The sequence below is a fragment of the Ictalurus furcatus genome, unplaced genomic scaffold (assembly GCF_023375685.1).
Source record: "Ictalurus furcatus strain D&B unplaced genomic scaffold, Billie_1.0 scf5, whole genome shotgun sequence".
In the NCBI taxonomy this organism is placed as follows: Eukaryota; Metazoa; Chordata; class Actinopteri; order Siluriformes; family Ictaluridae; genus Ictalurus; species Ictalurus furcatus.
In genome coordinates, this window is record NW_026521054.1 from 593,572 (window position 1) to 615,007 (window position 21,436).

Consider the following 21,436-nt stretch of genomic DNA (forward strand, 5'->3'; position numbering starts at 1 on the left):
CCCGCACACCCACGTGGTCATCAGAGGTCATAAATGTACTGCTGGACATGGGATGTCAAAGCATAGACAAAAGCTTATATATTTAGCGATAGTTCTGTGTAAGTATCCTCGTTGGCGAACCATTTTCTGAAATCTTGTTTATAGTTTAAACAAAATGCACGACTCTTTTAAAACACCGTCTTTAAAAAGGTTTTTTTCACCCTTAAATTAACCTGGTTAGAAGGTAGGATATGTAATACATATTTTCATTTTCTTCAGACATATTGTCACTTCAGTCTCCACAACGAATAACACTGATGGTTTTGACCTTTCTTTCAGTAAAAGAGAACAACGACATCATACAGCCTTGAAGGACTGTAGAAATGTTTTACACATCACAATGTTTTTCTCAACAACGTAGCCAATAAATAGTTAAATTATTTCGCAAACCTCAGTCTGTTCATTTCTTGACAGAAGGATTACACATAGATCATACACATAGGGAGCTACACATGCATAACATGTCCAAAATTCTAATACATCTACCACATTCAGTCACCAGGTCTAGTATTTTCTGATAGATTAGTTACACAAACTGATAATTACCACAGAAGTAATTTCAGAAACAAAGATTCACTTAAACCACAAATGTACACATTGGTAGGGATCGTTAAACCCTGAAACACACGACTCGTCCCTTAAATCATTAACATAAACACACTGTAAGCATTCTGGTCAGCAAACCCCCAGGAAACACATGACTCTCTCTCTCTCTCTCTCTCTCTCTCTAACACACCCACACACACGCACGCACACCCACACACCCACATACACACACACTTCAGACACTGTCACCAGAGCTCATAAATGTAAAATTTACACTATCTACAGAACCGTCACCCCGGGAAAACACGTGTAGGACAGTGTGTATAGGCCTACAAGACATCGCCCGGAAAATGTGTCTTCTAGTTTAAACAAAACTCTCGATTCTTTTAAGCAGTACTTTAAACATTTTACATCCTAAAGGGTTAGGTTTAGAAGGCATGTAATACGCGCGTTTCTTATAAAACACCGTCTTTAAAACGTTTACCTCCTAAAGGGACCTATTTAGAAAGTATGTAAAAAATTATTATTATTATTTTTTTTTTTTTTTCTTCGGGTATATCAATGTTCAAGAGTATTTATTTCAGAAATTTTTATTCAAAGTCATGCCATTTTCTCAAAAGTGCAATCAATAAAGTTTAATTTATTTCACAAGCTTACATTCTGCTCATTTATGTTCACATTCAACCATCGTGTATTTTCTAACAGCGGAGCGATACAAAACAAACCCCCACAAACTAAATTTGTTGCAAGGGGTTGCAAGATAAAAATTCTAATTTATTGAATTAATTAAATATTTAAAGTTGTACACATTATTTTGATGAGTTGTGTTGACATAATAATGTGGATAATTACATCATCTTAATATTGTGTGTAATTTCTGCGTTAATTGATTTAAAACAAAATTTACGTTGTAGTACATTTACATGTATTCATTTAACAGAGTGTTAGAGGAACCGTAGACTGAACAAATACTAAGGACATTACAATGTGAGTATCATTTCACTTACAATTAAATTCTACTAAAGCAATGAATTTGGGGGCATGTTCTCAATAGTGATATGACCAATAGTGGACTCGTGTATAGGCTACACCTGCTAATACATTTGATGGACTATTTTGCACTACTACACGTAGCTAATGCTAGTCATATTTAGCAGTGTGATTTGAATATCTACTCTTTAGTTTACCGTAGCAGTGGATAAGAAGGAAAAAGTTTCATTTGACAAATCTGCTCATCTAGAGAGGGCTTTTCATTTGTGCTATAGGAAAGATAAGCATGATTACATTTCTGCTTATTCATGTAAACCTCAACTACATTGTGTAATCTAATTTGATGTATTGATACATTTTTTATTTTATTTTTTAAAATCTTTTGTCATTCACAAACGTAGCCTTCTAGCTCCACAGCCTTTGGACTGTGGATAGTTCTATGAGAGATAAAAGTAGTAGACACGGAGTGTTTATTTTTTGTCTATATTGCTCATTTCATTCAGTGCTTTAACGTCTATAAATCCTGCAGAGATGTTACGTATGAGATCTGTAATGTAAATCACACTGGATTTTACTTACTATTGTTATAAAACTTAAAGGCAGTCATTTTTCCTGGTTTAAAAGACTGCATTCTACTGCAGACAATCTAAATGGAGAAACGTAATTTTAAAAATGATTGTCAACTTAACAACTTGTGTTCATAATTATGGTCATTTAGTACATAACACTTAAATTCCTTTTAAATAATGTGAAATAAAGTGTGTTTGTGTGTGTCATATTTTTGTTTGGATGTGTGATACACATGGCCATTCCATGTATGGTAACGTTTCTGTCACGAATGGATGGGATCCCGATTTAACATAACTAGTAATGTTTGTGTCAGGAATGGATGTGATCCAGATTTAACATAACTATATATATTTTATGACCTACCACAGAGTGTTAGAAAGAACATGTGTGCAACGTGTGTGGGGTGGAAAACACATGGCCGTACCATGTATGGTAACGTTTGTGTCACGAATGGATGTGATCCAGATTTAACATAACTATATATATTTTTATGATCATGACCTTTGATCTAGATATAGAGATAGAGAGTTAGAATGTGTATCTTTTTGACCTTTGACCTATACCTGTCAAAACTAAGGGTACATTATATACAAACTATCTCTCTCTCATAACTTATTTACCCAAGGTACCTCATAAATGTAATATGTAAATGTAGTGTACTATGTATAAATTTTGTTGTGGTTATATCTCTATGCAGATTTATTTAAAGCTGCTTTTTGACTATGTCCAGTGTTAAAGGGATGTATAAATAAAATTTGATTGAATTTAATAGTTTTTCTATTTGTATATAAAAGCCTGTGCATGGCTCCTCCCCCTCTCGCAGGTCTCACTGTGCACTAAAGTGTGTTTGTTTGTGTATTTGTGTTTCTCTACAGTTCCTCCTGTCATTTCTGTACCTCATGATGAATACACACTCGGTGTTGGCGAGTCTGTCAGTGTGCCATGTTCAGCGATTGGACTGCCGGAGCCCGAGCTGTAATGGCACAAATTGGGTGGTTCTGTGAGGGGCGGAGTCAACCTCCTGACCTTCAAGAATGGAACACTGCACATTAAAAATGCACAACTTGAACATGCCCTGATTTTCACGTGCACAGCCCTGAACAGCGCAGGGAGAGCGAGCCATGACATCACAGTGATTCTGCATGGTCAGAACACACACACACACACACACACACACACACACACACACACACACACACACACATTGTGTTTCACTGTAAAACTGCTGAGATATTTTGGTGGTAAATGTTGCTATGTTTTGACTTTTTAAGTCCCGCCCACAATTCCTGTTGGTCAATCTGAAGTGTCCGTCATCCAGGGCTTCCAGAGTCTGCTGCTTTGATCAGCTCAAGGAGTTGTAGAACCCAAAATTCACAGGGAGAAAAACAGAGACCAGAACCTGCAGGGAAAATTTACTGTCCTGAGTACAGGAGAGCTAATCATTGAGAGAACCCATTTCAGCACCCACACACACACACCCACACACACACACACACACACACACACACACGCAATGTTTGACTCTTGAGTGAATTTGTGATACTAAGCTGTAACTCTTCAGGCTCCCCTTTATCAGCCCTCTGATGCAGGTGTGCTCACCTGTGTGGCCATGAATGCAGCAGGTTCTGCGCATCACAAAGTCCATCTGTCTGTTAACATGAGGCCGGAGTTTAAGGAGTCACTGAGCGACATGACACTGAGGGTGGGGCAAAATCTGACCCTCACCTGCCATGCCCACTCAACCCCTCCCCCTGTCATCACCTGGAATGTTAACAATCGTCCCTATACAGATAGGCCTCAGGGTTTAAAGGATGTACATACACATATGTCAGTGCATACACACACACACACACACACACACACTCACACACACACACACACACACACACAAGCACTGATATGTGTGTGTGTGTGATTTTCCCTGCCCCTCTTGGTCAGGCTTCAGTGTGGATGAAGCGGGTCGGAGTTTGCTGATGATTGGGAATGTAACAGTGAGGGATTCGGGATTGTACATGTGTACAGCGGAGATCAGCGTCGGCTCTGTTCGAGCGTTAGCATTCCTCCATATCACAGGTGAGTTTTAAATACAGGTCTGTTTTACACTCTCTCTTTCACTCTATCTGTGTGTTTGTCTCTCTCTCTCTCTCTCTCTTTGTTTCATTGTATCACTCTCTGTCTCTGCCTCTGTCTCTCTCACTATAGAGCCTCCAGTTCTGAAAGTAGATGGCCATGTGTCTCAGTTTGTCTCTCATGGTGCTGTAATTGTGTTGGATTGTTCTGTTAGAGGAACTCCAGCTCCGGTGTTGTGCTGGTTTAAAGATGGCCACCTGCTGCAGGTCACTGAGCGTCTTCATCTAACAGCTCTCCAACAGCTCTCTCATTCTGTACAGCGCCATGGTAACCATCCCATATTTCCATGGTTCTGTTACTACACATACAACACAAACTGTTGTGTCTGAGTACAGCTGCACTGGACTGTGGAATGATATTTAGTGCGTGTGTGTGTGTGTGTGTGTTTGTCAGAGCAGGGATTCAGGAGAGTATCTGTGTGTTGCTGAAAATGAGATGGGAGGATGATATCTCTGAAAGTACAGGGTGAAATGTTTATCGTTATCACTGCTTTTTGATATTTGTGTTACAACTATCACATTCGTAATCAGTTTAATAAGCAGGTTAATCAGTAATCAGTTTAATCCACCACTGTTAATATTTGTGCTGCAGTTGCAGGCGGTTACTCTCACTGGGAGCAGTGGGAGCCATGCAGTGTCACATGTGGGTGTGGCCTCCAACAGTGAATCAGATTTTGCAACAACCCAAAACCAACCAAAGGGGGAGCAGCATGTGAGGGTTCAGATGTTGAGTCCAGGCAGTGCCAGACATCCTTATGTTCAGGTTATTTATTTGTTTGTTTAAAAAAAAAACCTTAATAAATTAAACAAATAGAAAAAATTACAGTCATATTCATACATACTCATTCTCTCTGTATCTTGCTCTTTGTCTGTCCTTGGTATCTGTCTGTCTGTAGGAGACTCTCTCCGTAGGGCTCGTGCCAGTGTGATCGGGATGGTGAATGATCGTGAGTTTGGTGTGTCTTTCCTTGTAGTGAACATCAGTGAGAACTCAGAGCAGATGCAGCATACTGGAGGTTCACATGGAGAACGTTCCTCCCAGTGTGGGTGAGTCTCTCTCTCACACACACTCACTCACACACACGCGCACACACATACACACACACACACACACACACATCTTAAATTCATCTAAAATATACAAAATAAAATGGCCTACATTTGCCATGTACAAATAAATGTCCATGTCATCATTGTTCATCACCAGCTTATGGATAAACAAAACACCCTTTTCTCCAAATGTAAAGACTTCCAGTCACTGATGATATTATATATATATATATATATATATATATATATATATATATATATATATATATATATATATATATATTATATTAGTGGTTAGCACTTTCGCATCATACCTCTAGGGTCTGGGGTTCAATTCCCACCGGGGCCATGTGTGTGCTGTGCGGAGTTTGCATGTTCTCCCTGTGCTTGGTACATGCATGGTAGGCTGATTGGCGTGTTGAGTATGAATGTGTGTGTGTGATTGTGCCCTGCGATGGACTGGCACCCTGTCCAGGGTGTACCCCGCCTTGTGCCCGATGCTTCCTGGGATAGGTTCCAGGTTCCCCGTGACCCTGATAAGGAGTAAGCGGTAGAAGATGGATGGATGGAAGTGTACAACATATTCACACTGAAGTACTGAAGTAATATCTTTACAGAAAATTCCTGTTATTTTCATAGTACATTTTGATTAATATACATTTACAGCAGGGTTTTTTTTTTCCAAATATGAACACTACAGTTGACAGGTGAACCCCTGCTATCAGTTAGTCAGGTAAAAATAACAACAAACCTCCAGCATAAACACTCCCTTACACTACTTGGGACACACCACAGCGGTTTGTAAAGTTGTCTGCAAGATAATGCTTTGTTTATACACTGTTTTAACAGCTGATAGCAGATGCGTGAGACACGCATGAGAGACGCGTGAGACACTGGCAGTTATAACAGGTTTGTGTGTGTGTGTGAGATGGTATAGAGAAACAGATTCTTTCAAGGTTTGCCTGCCTCTCTGACACCATGTGGTTTCACACACACGCTCACACACACGCACACACACACACTCACACACACACACACACACACACACACACACACACACAGAGGTATAAATGTACAGTATAAAGATTAGCGAAAATTGGCAGGTAAAAGTGGCGAGACTTGTTGAGATCAGATCAGTGAAGTCTAATCCTCTCCTGAGGTTGAGTCATACTCACACAGCCTCAGGAATCTGGTACCTGAGCCACTGATGTGTGAATCTGAGAAAACGATGCTATGAAAGATAATACAAAGAGAGTAGAAGAGCTCAGGAGGACGAAGGAGAATTAACAAGTAAGGGTTAATGAGTTCCTCTATGTGTGTGTGTGCGTGTGTGTGTTAATGTGCATGCAGGTCCTTTGCTGAAAGTTGTTGTATCTGCTTTGACTCCGGTGTACTGGACGGCTGTTCATGTATCAGCAGGAATGATGAACGGCTTCACCATCAGCCGCAGGAATTTCAGACAAGAATCCTAACTGGAGTTTCACACAGGTAACTTTTCCAGACAGGGTCAGAATGTATTTACATACACCAGAGACGTAAAAATAAATAAACTGTAATAGGACTAAAGCTGTCTCTCTGTGTGTATGTGTGTGTGTGTGTGTGTGTGTGTGTGTGTAGGAGAGATCTTAAGAATAACCCATGTGGTGAGAGGTGTGGATGCAGAGGGAGTTTTGCTAGTCGATGTGGTCATTAATGCATTTATTCCTGCAGTGTTTTTATCCCCAGTGCTACATCAGCAGGTCTTAATTTACGCTTCATTAGAACTTTACATTAATCATCGATACATTAATAACATTAATCAGATGTGTGGAATAAAGATCATCTTTGGTAAAAATCCTTGTTTCTAGGACTTTGATGAGACGTACGTGCAAGTTAGCTCTGGTCAGATTTACTCCTGGTCTACCCAGAATTCTTTTCAGCAGGGTGTCGGCTCGGTGCTGACTCTGCGCTGTAATCACTCGCTGGAGTTTGAAGGATCAGTGAAATGTTTCGCTCCACTACTGAAGCAAATCTGTCAGACATCAGCAGCTCCTACAACATGCTCAACTTCAGGCTGTACTTTCACATCACAGCCACATTATCACTGCCAGGTCATCACAACCATACAACAATACTAATGACAATACTCACATCACAACCATACAACAATACTAATGACTATACTCACAAAGTCCATCAATTTCATCATGGTCATGTTCAGGGCTGAGCAGGAGGAACGACATACACCATGTCTGGAACGTCAGTAAAAGTCCAAAATAATTCTGTAAAAAAGCTTCAGTTTTGCCACATAATTATAAAATAGATCAGGGCATGTGTGTTTTATTTTGTGTAGATGATGAGGGAGAGAAATGCCCAGAAGGATTCTTGCTGGATGAAGCATTTTACTGTGCTGGTAAATACTTTTTAATGATTTCTGATCAAATAAATTAAATTATGTTGTCATGTCATGTATTTTAAACTACAATTAAAGTAGCTCATATTGTAGTGTAGGAGAGTTAGGGTTTAGGATTGGGATAACAGTTTAGTGTTTAGGAATGTGATTAAGGTTCAGGATTGGGATTAGGGTTTAGAATTGGGATTAAGGTTTAGGATTGGGATTAGGGTTTAGAATTGGGATTAATGTTCAGGACGGACGATTAAGGTTTAAGATTGGGATTAGGGTTTGGAATTGGGATGGGCGTACGATTAAGGTTTAGTGTTGGGATTAGGGTTTGGAATTGGGATGGGAGTACGATTAAGGTTTAGGATTGGGATTAGGGTTTAGAATTGGGATTAATGTTCAGGGCATACGATTAGGTTTTAGGATTAAGGTTTAGAATTGGGATTAATGTTCAGGCTGGATGATTAAGGTTTAAGACTGGGATTAGGGTTTGGAATTGGGATTAATGTTCAGGGTGTACGATTAAGGTTTAGGATTGGGATTAGGGTTTAGAATTGGGATTAATGTTCAGGGCATACGGTTAAGGTTTAGGATTGGGATTAGGGTTTAGAATTGGGATTAAGGTTTAGGATTGGGATTAGGGTTTAGAATTGGGATTATTGTTCAGGGTGTATGATTAAGGTTTAGGATTGGGATTAGGTAAGTAGGGTATGATAATTGTGTAGGATTTGCAGATCCTCCTTGTTTATAGTTACATGTGGAACAGCAGTGAAAGAAGTTAGTTCCTGTTCTCACTCACGTTATAGCAACTATATACAGTCATTCCCTCATACGTTGGTACTGCACCATGCAGGAGCATCTCAATTACTTCCAAGCTACGTGCAGATATGACTCTCAAAATAACTGTAGGATACGCACAGCAGATATCTGCCAAAAGCCTATGTACAGTTAAAATCGAGTATAATTAGGGTGTTAGTTTGTGTGTTGATGTGTTTTTATATGATGTTGTGTTTCAGACGAGGATGAGTGTGTGTGTCAGATTCTCCATGTTCTCAGTCCTGCATTAACATCATGGGGGGCTTAGCTGCAGCTGTCCATCAGGATTCACCATCAACACCGAGAGCAACAGCTGTCAAGGTCTCTCTCTCTCTCTCACACACACACACACACACGCACACACACATTCACAAACCTTATAATTGTATGTGTGTGTGTGAACGCTGGTTCTGAGTCTCAGCCTGCTGCATAGCACATAGCACATTTTGCCAAGCAGAAGAATCAGGAACATGCAGTTATGTGGGAAACTCTGATCAAAATAAAAGCGTAAATAATTTTACTTGCCCAGTGGAGTACCTAATGAATTTATCATGTTTGTTCCACAACTGCAGTGTATGCATGATTTAAGTGTCTTGCTGATTCGCAGTTCATCACTCCCCTGGCATTTCCGGTTCCTGGAACGTTCAGCTACGTTCAGGCTTTGCTCACGCTGTAATGAGGTGAACATCTCAAGGCTAATTTGTTGATTTATAGTCTTAGAGCAGCGCTGGTGGTGCGTGCATTGTGGTGAGTTGGCGCCGGAGATCGCGTCCAGTGATCGTGACATTATCCGGTGGCTGAATGATATGTGTATGTAGATGTCTATGTATATGTATATAATAATAATAATACTTTGTTTTATAAAGCGCCTTTAAAAGCAGCTTCTCAAAGCGCTGTACACAAAATAAGCAGTACACAGAACAATAAATGTAGTGCCTTGTATGTCAACAACATGATCTTAAAATCGACACGGAACCTGACTGGGAGCCAGTGTAAGGACATCAAAACAGGAGTAATATGGTCACATTTCCTGGTTCCCGTCAGGATGCGGGCAGCAGAGTTTTGAACATATTGCAATTTATTGATTGTGGATTTAGACACTCCGGCTAAAACGGCATTACAGTAATCCAGCCAGGTGACAACAAATGAGTTAATCAGCTTTTCAGCTGCAGAGAAGTTTAGCATTGGGCACAGTCTAGCTATATTTCTGAGGTGAAAAAAGGATGTCTTCACAGTGCTCTGAACAAAAAAATCAAATGTGAGGCTGGTATCAAAAATTACTCCAAGGTTCCTCATTTTACTTTGGGTCTCTAGAACAGAGCTATCAACAAACAAAGACAGTGGAGCCGCTTTGCGAATTTGATGACGGGAAACTATAAGCACAACTTCAGTTTTCCTGCTGTTCAGGCACAGTAAGTTATTATTCATCCATGTTTTTATTTCAGAAATACAATCAGAAAGATAACAAACATCAATGTTTTCACCAGATTTTGAGTGAATGTAGATTTGGGTATCATCAGCATAAAAGTGATAATTGTGATAAAAAGTGAGGCCGAGCGAATGCAGCAGATGCCTAAGTGGAGATAGATAAATATTGAAAAGTAGAGGGCCTAAAACTGAACCCTGAGGAACACCAGTGAGCACAGAGCTAGTGTCAGACCTGTAGCCATGCACAGAAATAAACTGGCAATGGTCAGTAAAATAGGATTTAAACCAGTTTAAAACTGTCCCAGACACACCAAAAACACTTTCAAGGCGGGTAAGTAAAAGACCATGATCCACAGTATCGAAGGCAGCTCTAAGATCAAGAAGAATACGAATGGAAGTAGCTCCGGAATCAGAGGCCATCAACAAGTCATTGGTGACTTTGACCAACGCCGTTTCAGTGCTGTGAAATTTACGAAAACCTGACTGAAGGGGTTCAAAGAGGTTATTAATTGTAAGATGATTACATAGTTGAGAGGCAACAACACGCTAAAGTATTTTTGCCAAAAACAGACGATTTGAGATGGGACGAAAATTGTTAAAATCATCCACGGAAACATTTTCTTTCTTTGGTACAGGTGTAACAGCAGCAGTCTTTAGTACTGCTGGAATGACCCCAGTCTCCAGTGATTCATTTATAATGCTGAGGATAGCAGGGCACCAAACATCGAAGCATGATTTAAATAGGTTCGTGGAAATTGGATCCAGCAAGCAAGTGGTTGATTTCATGCTGGATTGCTCCCTTGTGAGAGGCTCAGAATCAAGCAGTGAGAAATGAGTGAAAGAAACACCAGTGAACCTAGATGGACGAAGGAGTGAAGAGGCAGAGTCAGGTGTGACAGAAAGTTCTTTGCGAACATTAGCAATCTTAGAATTAAAAAACCAAGAGGCAGAGTCAGGTGTGACAGAAAGTTCTTTGCGAACATTAGCAATCTTAGAATTAAAAAACCAAAGAAAAGAATCACAAAGCTGCTGAGAAATAGGCAAAGTGGTAACAACATTAACTTGAAGCAATCTGATTATGGTTTGTAACAAGTGTCTGGGATTATTTTGATTATTTACAATATCCTGAGAGAAGTAAGAGGATCTTTCGGTCTCTATTAGTGCTCGATAATCCCCCAGAACATCCTTCCACGCTTGATAGTAGACATTCAGTCCAGTAAGGCGCCATTTACGCTCCATTTTCCGACAAGCAGCCTTTCTAGAGCGCAGATTGTCATTATACCAGGGAGCAGAGCGGGCGAATGTGACCTTACGTGACCTTAGAGGAGCAACAGTGTCAAGATTAGCAGCAAGAGCAGAATTTAATTGTAGAACTTTCTCCTCCAGCAATGAGGGATGTAGATCGCTTACGGTGGAAACAACAGAATTGGAGAAAGCTGTCTGATCGATATTCTTCCACTTCCACTTCCACTAAAAACAATATAACTTTAAAAAACTTGCAGTTATTTAAAAAAATATGACTTAAAATAACAAACAAAAACAAACCAAACGGTAACAGGAGCGGCAGCAAAACACGCCAGCGTACCCTGTCACCGGAACCGGATATGTATGTCGAGCTGCGGTACATGTGAGTAATCATACCACTTCCTGTCTGGTGTTTGTTCAGCCCAATGGTAAGTACACCTCTCCCTTTTGACATTGGGACTTGGTAGATTTAGTTTGACTCTGATCTTTGTGTTAAGGTGAGAGTGGTGAATTGAGCATCTAAATCTTCTCTAAGGCCAATCCCTAGCTGAAGACGCTTCATGTGACTCCGCTCCTGTTTTGCTTGATCGGTTTCTTGTTTTGTTTTACTTCATTGTGTTGCTTTACGGTCGTTTTCTAAACTGTTTTGCTTTACCGTTATTTTCTTTGTTTTACTTATTGTTTTGCTCTAGTCTTTTCTTTTTCTATTTTTTCATTGTGCTGTTGTTTTTGCTGACTTTAGTTTTGGATGCATGTTTGGTTTATGTTCTGTAACCACATGTAGTGTGAGACACTATTTGGTAAATCAATGTTTTCCAGCTTCAAACCTGTTCTTTCAGGTTTGTTTTCCCATATATCCACTTTACTATTGATGGGGTGTATGCTATGCTTTATTGTCTCCATGCTATAGTGGCTTTATTTTCCATTTTGTATTGTTTACCATAATTCTGGTTCTGCTTGGGTGCTGTTAAGTTCCTCCATTTCATGTGGTGGTGTCAGTGGGTCTGGGTGTTATAGCCACCACACCAGGGTGTCTAATACTCTTTGCTTTTCTTTCTTTGTTTATCGTTTAGTGTGTTTGTGCAATTTTGGGTTGACGCGTGTTTTCTTTCTCTCCAGGAGCCAATGAGTCTTGGTGGGACAGGGGAGGCCAGCTGCATTAATTGAATACTTATGTACATGTGCTTTTTTGTTTTTTATTTTTAATAAATCTGCAAAGATTTCAAACAAACTTCTTTCATGTTCTAGTGCAAGGTGATGTGACGTTGATTCTCAAGATTGTGGTCACTGCACAGGTATGTAGCTTTTTCTCCAGAAGGCAGCTTTTAGACCTGATACATATTGTGTCAAACTATGGTGGAAGATATCCACACATTTGGGATAAACCACATACTGTTTTCTGGGGCACCAGAGTTTAAACCATTCCAACCCATTAAGATAGTTGATGTCCCTGTTTACTGTGTGCATGGCCAGTGAAAATGTAACAGAATATTACTGTGGTCTTGTTCTTGACAGACCCTCTGAGGACCTGAATGCACTGCTTTGGTACTCTGCCTGTTCAAGCACCATGAATGAAGCTTCTGCTTGCACACACCAAGAATTACAAATGGTGTCAGACTGGAATGAGTTGTTTTAATGCCAATTCCATCACGAATATCACAGGAACAGAGGGCAGCAAGGATGAAGTGGTTTAGAGGTCATTGAAAAACAAGCGCTTCCATTTTGTTCCTCGTGTATAGAGAAAAAATTGTAGTTAGAAATGCAAACACAACAACGACAGAACAAAATGGTAAAATATTTGAAATGCCATGTAGCTTTCACAAAGCTCAACAAGGTCAATTCCTTGCAGGGTTAATTGCAAATTTTACTATACATAAGCTTTATTTCATCCCATAAAATTTGTTTTAGAAATGTACTTCTTAATGCTTGTCCTTCCAGTTTTTTATTAATTAGTAGCCCTTATTTTATTATTTTTATCGCATTCTTGCACAGAATTCCACTGGAGGAAAAAATTATATAAATAACTATTGAAAACACTATCATATTGAAGAAACTCCATATTTTTATTCATAGTTTAGTAGTAACTACACATGTTCTAGTGGAATAATAATACTTTACTGCTGAGACAATAGCTCCACCTACAGGAAGATGTCTGCAAATAACTCTACAGTACATGTCTATTTTAATTTTGGCTATGTGTAACATTTAAATTGACAGAGTAATAGGAACTCCATCCATCTTCCACGGCTTACTCCTTTTCAGGGTCGCGGGGGAACCTGGAGCCTATCCCAGGGAGCATCGGGCACAAGGCAGGGTACACTCTGGACAGGGTGCCAGTCCATCGCAGGGCACATTCACACACCCATTTATACACTACGGACACTTTAGACACGCCAATCAGCCTACCATGCGTGTCTTTGAACTGGGGAAGGAAACGGGAGTACCCGGTTGCCAAAAACATTTTCAGTACACCTTGGTATAGATTTTACAAGTCTCTAGAACTGTACTGAAGCATTATTCTTATAGAAGAGATTTACTTCATTTGTTTTGATGATGGTAGCAAGCAGTGTCTAACACTGGCAGTTGCATTGCGATTTGATTACTGTGAAGATTATAGCATATGATTTACATTTTAATACTTAAAACACCAAGGTGTACTGAAAATGTTTTTGGCAATGTTCTACTAAGACACTTTATATCGGCTTTTGCTTTAATTTGCCAGCCAACTGTGAATAAATATTCACAACAGTCAGATTTCAAAGCAAGGCAATTGTTATCAATGCTGTCTTTGCTTGATAGGTCATACTTGCTTGTAGTGCAACCATTAGCATCCTTTTAAGCTGCCTCCACTTGTCTTGCAGTGCTTCCTTAAAGCTGTCCGTCATGAGGAAGTAAAACACTGGGAAGATGACACTGAGCCTATGCAATTAGCCGTGTCACTGCGAAAACCGAATTGATGTAGTCTACGATGCACGGTGACAAATTTAATTCAGGAAGCCGAGAGGCAATGCGCACAATCCTCATTATATGGATGGGTGTGTAGAGCACCAGAAACATGATTGCCACAGCCCCACGATTCTTACTGGCCTTTGGAAGGATGTCGCATGCATTTCCTCTCTTTTCATGAGTACAGAAACCATGCTTTGTGATGATAGAAACAAACCCACCAGGGGCATCACATATCCAGTTATTTTGAGCACTATGCTGTAAATCAGAATAACTCTGGCCACTCCAAGGCTTGCAAAATCACCACACACTGTCCAGCCATTGTCCTCCAAGTCCTGGATAATGAAGTCTATGAGGGGAGCAATTTGAGCATTTACCAAGATCCAGTTCAGTATGGTGATGCACAATGAGGCCTTGAGTGTCAACAGGATGTGTTCTCGCTGTGGGTGACATGCAACAAGAACCGGTCCACACTTACACGCATCATGAAAAGGATGCTAGAGTACAAGTTCACATGGAGGATGTAGCGATTGACCATGCATAGTGAAGTACTGAATTTCTTCTGGTTGTAAGCGTAGTTATAGGACAGCTCAGGTAAAGTACACAGGTAGATGAGAAGAGACACAGACAGGTTAAACAGGTACAAGTTTGTTGACTTCCAAGCAGGGAGGCAAAAGATATAGCTTAGGACCTGCACTAGGTTTCTGATGAAGCCAATAGTAAATTCCAGACCATACACTGGCGAGAGGTAATATCTTTCTAATAATGGAGCAATGACACTACAGCAGTTGTCCTGCAGCCATAAAAAAACTAGTGTATATATAATTACTGTACATAAAGGGTTCTATTTTCATGTTATTTAGTTTGCTGGTTAACACTAGAATGATGCTTTTTTTTTGGGCGGATTAAAAGAATTCACTCTTGAACTCTCTTGCTATTTTTGTGGACATAAATAAATGCTCTGTGCTAATGTGTGTGGAACAGTGCAGAAGGAGTTATGATGTACAGAATCTACACAATGTGATTTTCAAATCCATTTTGGTCCAAAAATGGACATGTATTACCCAAGGGATAAGATTTTTCCCTGTTAAAGTTCAGATTTATAAGTGGTTTATTCAGTTGCACACTAGGTTTAATTTTAACCAGCATTTAAATCCATGCCAGCTGAGACACACCATAAAAACACATGCCCATCCAGTCTACTATATATTCTATACACACAAGTGAAGCATAAACTTCACAGTCAGTAGTGTCACATGTGCTTCCACATTCCACATTTCTTGACCTCCCTTAGATGCCTTAGTTTTAATTTGATCTGCTCTGAAATTATGTTCTCAAAACAATAAAAAATAATTAGAGTTTGTATGAAGCAGATTATTTATTATTCTCAGGTGTGGGGCTTTAATTCTTTTTAAGCTTTCAACCCTATTTTGATTCATAAATTGTTTTAATTTATTAGCAAAACTGCGCAATTTAGAATGAATGTTGTATTTGACAGTGTTGAAAGAGTTGCTGTGAACTTAAGTTCAGAGGCATCAAGATTAAAAATGTTCACTTGTCCAAATGTTGTACATAAACATATACAGTGGGGTCAAAAAGTCTGACCTTTTTTTCTGAGGTTTTTTCATTTAAAATTTGAAATCAACAGAAGGTCATGAAAATTCACAATGAGTCACAACTAGTGATTGGGATGAATAGGTTGTACAGTATTGTCCCATTAGCTCAGGTATTCCAGGTATGTCAAGTATGTAATACTGTTCATTATTGTAGCAGGTGGGGAGTTGGTTTAGCGGAAGTCTGCAGAGGGTCTGTGCTTATTTTCGTTTTCTTATATGAACAAGCTGTTCTCTCTCTCTCGTGTGTGTGTGTGTGTGTGTGTGTGTGTGTGTGTGTGTGTGTGTGTGTGTGTGTGTGTGTGTGTGTGTGTGTGTGTGTGTGTGGTTTAGAGGTGAAGAGACAGGACACAATCCCATGAGATCAGCGTGTTTATTAGGGCATATACAAAAAACATAGTCATGAATCAAAGTATAGTCAGTTAAAAAGATTAAACTATTGAACTGGTAAAGAAGAACCCAAATTTCTATAAAACACTAGTTTAACCTCCTGGGAAACTGCTCTACCCTGGAAATAATCTAAATTTAATCCGTAGCAATAAATAATTTCAAGACATGTGGTCATGATTCTTACAGAACAATGAGAAATAGTTCCTTTCTACACCTCTCTTTAGATCAAATATTTATTCTTGTTACAAATATAACGTTAGAAATCTTCATCCTTAATTCTCTAGCAGGAAAAAAAGTGTTATTTAGAGTGTGTAGTGTAATGATATAAAATATCATATGACACTTTTTGTAATAAAGTAATATCTGTAATAAAACCTACGTAGGCCACACTAAGTAAAGAACATAATTAGCATTTCATTTAAAATGTCATGGCGTCAAAACTTATAGCAGTGTTCATCAGTTCAGAATTTATTTCTGGTGTAAAACAGCTAAAAGTTTTAAAAGGTTACTTAAAGTGGACAAGTTTAATTACTTTTCTCACCAAAAAGCTGGAAAGGTAATGTTTATCTGTATAAACATACATCTCTCTCTCTCTCTCTCTCTCTCTCTCTCTCTCTATCTATCTATCTATAAAGCTATTAAACAAACAAATAAATAAAAAAATACAGCCATTATTAACTATTTCATCATCAATATTTAATCATTTTAATGTAGGATTAATTCTACTTGGGAAATTCACCCTGGGAGGTGGGTTTTTTTTTTTTAACAGGAAAATAAATGGTTCTTTACACCAGACCTGTGCATTTTGGACATGCGCAGGATTTAAAGCTGTTTTTAAAGCATTTCACAGAGACTGATCCTGTACTGCAGGTTTCTGTCAGGTTCACTGCATCCTGTATGTATCCGTGGTTACAAAATTAGAATTGGAACCTTGGAATCATGAGCTGTTATTATTCTGAAATGTGGAATCAGAACATTCCGAGTTGAAAAGCTGATCTGCATCAACACAATCCACATTCAGATGAATGTTGTACATTCAGTAGCTCTGACCTGCACAGAACATGAGTAAACAGGAAGAAGAGAAGGGAATGGAGAGGAAGGTAGACGGGATGTCCTGCAACATCATCAATGAGCTGCGGTTAGAGAAGCAGCTCTGTGACGCAGTCATCGTGGTGGACGGCGCCGAATTCCACGTGCACAAGATCATCCTGTGCGGCTGCAGCCCATACTTCATGGCTCTCTTCACCAACGGGGGGTACCCTCCTGATAAGCTCGGGTACAGCATCCCTAACGTTTCTGCCGAGATAATGGAGCTGATTGTGGAGTACGCGTATATAAGACGTGTTAACATCACGGAGAAAAACGTGTGTAAGCTGCTGATCGCTGCTGATTATCTGTTGGTGAACAGCCTGCTGAACGACTGCTGCACGTTCCTGAAGGCTCAGCTGTGTCCCGAGAACTGCGTTAACATCTGTCGTTTAGCTCACTCCTACTTCTGCGAGAAGTTGAAGCAGCAGGCCTTCCGGTTTATCTTGCACAACTTTGAGGAGATGGTGCGCCTCTCTGAGGAGTTCCTGGATCTGACGGTCGAGCAGCTGAGCGAGATCATCGAGAAGGACGAACTGAACGTGAAACAGGAGAGCGTGGTGTTTGAAGCCATCTTACAGTGGATCAAACATGCGCCATGGAAACGGAAAGCGCACATAGGAGTGTTACTGCCCAAGGTGCGTCTGGGGCTATTGACACACGATTACCTTATGAACAATGTGAGCAACAACGTTTTAGTGATGGACAACATGACATGTAAGCCGATCGTCACCAGAGTTCTGATGGGCATCGATGACCTCAACCCGAGCCTTCCCCTCAGCTCTGATCTCCAGAGACTCCGCCTGCCCAGCGCCGTTCTGCTGGCCATCGGTGGCTATGGCCACAAGAATCTCAATACCATAGAAGCGTATGATACGCGAGCAGCGCGCTGGGTCAACGTCACATGCAACGACGAGAGTCCACGAGCCTATCACGGGACGGTGTATCTGAACGGCTTCGTGTACTGCATCGGAGGATTCGACAGTGTGGATTTCCTCAACAGTGTGAGAAGGTTTGACCCCATCACCAGAACCTGGGCTCAGGTGAACCCCATGCACTCTTGCCGGTGTGACGTGAGCGTGTGTGTGCTGGACAGTCGTATCTATGCGATGGGAGGATTTGATGGCTTCGAACATCTGAATACAGTAGAGCGATATGAACCTGAGAATGATCGGTGGTGCATGATCGCGCCGATGCACGAACCAAGGGGTGATTCTAGCGCTACAGTACTGAATGGCAAAGTGTACATATGCGGAGGGTTTGACGGGAACAGGTGTTTGTTCACGGGGGAGTATTACAGTCCTCAGACGGGAGAGTGGACCCTCATCACCCCCATGATGATCAGAAGGCGTGGACTGGGCGTGGTTGCATACGGAGGATGGGTTTACGCTGTCGGGGGAAATGATGGTGTTAATCAAATAAGCAATGTAGAGGTGTATAATCCTCAGACCAACGTGTGGACACAAGGTCCAGCCATGAACAACAAGCGCAGCAACTTCGGCATTGAGGTGCTGGACGATCTCCTGTTCGTTGCTGGTGGAGAGAACGGCACTACCACCATGGATGAAGTGGAGTGTTATGATAAGCAGACTTCTGAATGGCATGCAATCGAAAACATGGGGATTTCTCGCCGTGGTCTGAGCTGCTGTGTGCTGTCTGGTTTACCCAACATGGCAGAGTACGCTGCTCCCCGAGACGATCCCTACAGAGTCCCTCAGAGCTCACAGAGCACCAGAGGCTACCTCACACCTCCTGCCAATGTCTGAGACGTACAAATAAACCTCTCCTTTCATCAGAATCCTTTTGTTCTCAAGAATCAAATTAACCACTCTGAAGCAGTCAAACTACTGAATTTGCCTTTTGTTTCCCCTCTTATGCTGCAAGCCGTTGTATTGAAACTCGTAAAACCACAACGTCCCTCATGGAGACGTGCGATAGAACAGTCCTGAGAGCTCTCACACACACACGTACACATACCTGAGATCACAATGACATGGCGGCGCTCATGTGGTCAACGCTAAACAGAATTCCCTTCACGTTATTTTCTATGTGATGAAACCGGACTTTGTTGACTTGTAGCTTTTATGTCATAAGTTTAGGTTCGTGACGTAATTCCGCTGATTTTAGCCCAAATTCACTAATGTGATAAAATAACTGTAACGGATCATTTTTACAAGCAAAGATGAAGACAGGGGACGACGATTATGCATCATTTCTCTCTGTGCATCACAGGACTAATTCATGTAGGTCTTATTAATATGTTTATCAAACTCAAATATGACCTTGCTCAGAGTATCCACCATTATTTCTGAGCCAGAACGCCTTTAGATCGGAACGCCGGAAAACTGGTTCTGTACTTTCAGAGCTCGAGTACAACGGAGTGCAGCATTAATACCAGCAGATCCACAGCAAGAGACTCTCGGATAATACTATAAACACACCAGGTTCAATTACACTACAATCAAACAAGAAAAAAAAACATGGATTAGGAAAAAAGGACATAAAATAATGACAAAGAGTAAAGGAAAAGGAGAGACAGAGAATGTGTGTGTGTGAGAGAGAGGATGGGAGAGAGAATGATAGAGAGAGAATATGTGTGTGTGAGAGAGGATGAGAGAGAGAGAATGAAAGAGAGAGAATATGTGTGTCTGTGAGTGAGAGATAGAGAGAGATGATGAGAGAGAATGATACAGAGAGAGAGGATGAGAGAGAGAATGAGAGAGAATGAGAGAGATATGAATGAAAATTAAATAGAAAGAATGAAAAGCAGAAATCAAGAGGAAAAACAAAAAGTGAAAGACAAACACATTACATGAGCGACTGACAGAAAAAGTTCGAAACAAAAAAGTGAGAAGAAAAGAAATGTAAAAAATAACGGAGAGAAAGAAAGAGCAAAAAAGGAACAATAAAAATGATAAATATGAAAGAGAAAGAAATCATGGTAGGGGAATAAAAAGGTAGGACACAATTGCTAAAAAGCAGGAGAAACCGTGGAAAAGAAGAGGAAGAGAGACAGATAAAGAAAAAAGGAAAGAAAGGAAGGAGAAAAGAGTGAGAGAGGGATGAAAGAAATGAAGAGAGATTAACGTTTCACCTTGAAGAAGTCGGTTTTGTCAGCGATGTGCTTTAACATCCCCTGTGTGAGCGGCGGCCTGATCACCACGGCAACAGGACCCTGGCTCGGGCTCATCGGCTGGGCGGAGTCGGCCACGCCCACCCATTCTGCTGTCACCATGGCGATGGACTGCGTCAGACCCACCAGGTCCATAAGGAGGGGAGACGGTGACGGCGCGGATGCTGAAGTCCAGCTCAGAGAAACAGGTGTTCGTCAGAGACTTGAGCCACCGAGGAGGCGGAGTCACACCGCTGCTGTCTGACATCATCACCACACACACGTCATTAATAATCATATTAATATTAACTATTATTATTGTTGATGTTGATATTAATTTATAAGTAATCATACACCGTAATTAGTAATAATAAACAGCAAATAATAAATAAATCAGTAATATTACATAAAAAAGTAAATCCAGAATAATCATCAGAAAACTTTCAAATAAACAATAACATGCAAATGTGAGAGTATGTTCTGTTTAATATGCGCTGGTTAAATAAAATCATTTTGGCAGCCGTGAACGCAGACACACACTCCTGTTCGAATACACCTAGCCTCTATGTTAACTCCGCCTCCCCCTGGTTAGCCCCGCCCCCCACTGGGTGATGTAGAGCTCCACCAGTCTGCACAGAAAGTGCTGGAAGTGCCCGAGGCAGTGCTGCATCACAGGAGTACCAGAGAACCAGGCTGGAGTTTAGGATCGGACTGGAGACGGGCATGGTCATCAGACTCCGCCTCCTCGTACTGAACAAAATCTGTAAAGCTGCTCTCTGGAGAACGAACTGCGGAGAGACTTTCCCTGTCCTCAAACACGTCCTCGCTGACCGGGACATCAAGACATGACCGGGCTGGGGGGGAGAGAGAGAGACGAGAGATAGAGAGAGAGAAAGAGAGGGAGGGTAAAAAATGATTTAAAAAGTATACAAGATCATAGTAAGAAATGAAAGAAAGTATTAGAAACTAGTGTAGAAAACAAACAATCTGATCAGTGTCACTGTTTATAATTCATACTGTTTACTGCTTTTCTTTCTTTCTTATTCTTGTCTTTTTGTGTGACTTACAGCGAGAGTGAAGTGTCCAGCGTCTCATT

The 21,436-nt window shown here is 40.6% G+C and overlaps 1 protein-coding gene and 1 pseudogene across 1 annotated transcript; one reads left to right on the forward strand and one right to left on the reverse strand.

Moving 5' to 3' along the window:
• Positions 1-13,924: 13,924 nt before the first annotated feature.
• LOC128604888 (succinate receptor 1-like) lies at positions 13,925-15,416 on the reverse strand (annotated as a pseudogene).
• A 1,516-nt stretch (positions 15,417-16,932) lies between these two features.
• On the forward strand, positions 16,933-20,867 carry LOC128604899 (kelch-like protein 10). Its single transcript, XM_053620011.1, has one exon. The coding sequence runs from the start codon at positions 17,204-17,206 to the stop codon at positions 18,992-18,994; it is 1,791 nt and encodes a 596-aa protein (XP_053475986.1). The 5' UTR covers positions 16,933-17,203; the 3' UTR covers positions 18,995-20,867.
• Positions 20,868-21,436: the final 569 nt, after the last annotated feature.

What these genes read in the sequence shown, in the direction of transcription:
- LOC128604899 (XM_053620011.1), top strand. Translation starts at nt 17,204, where the DNA reads ATGAGTAAACAGGAAGAAGAGAAGGGAATGGAGAGGAAGGTAGACGGG.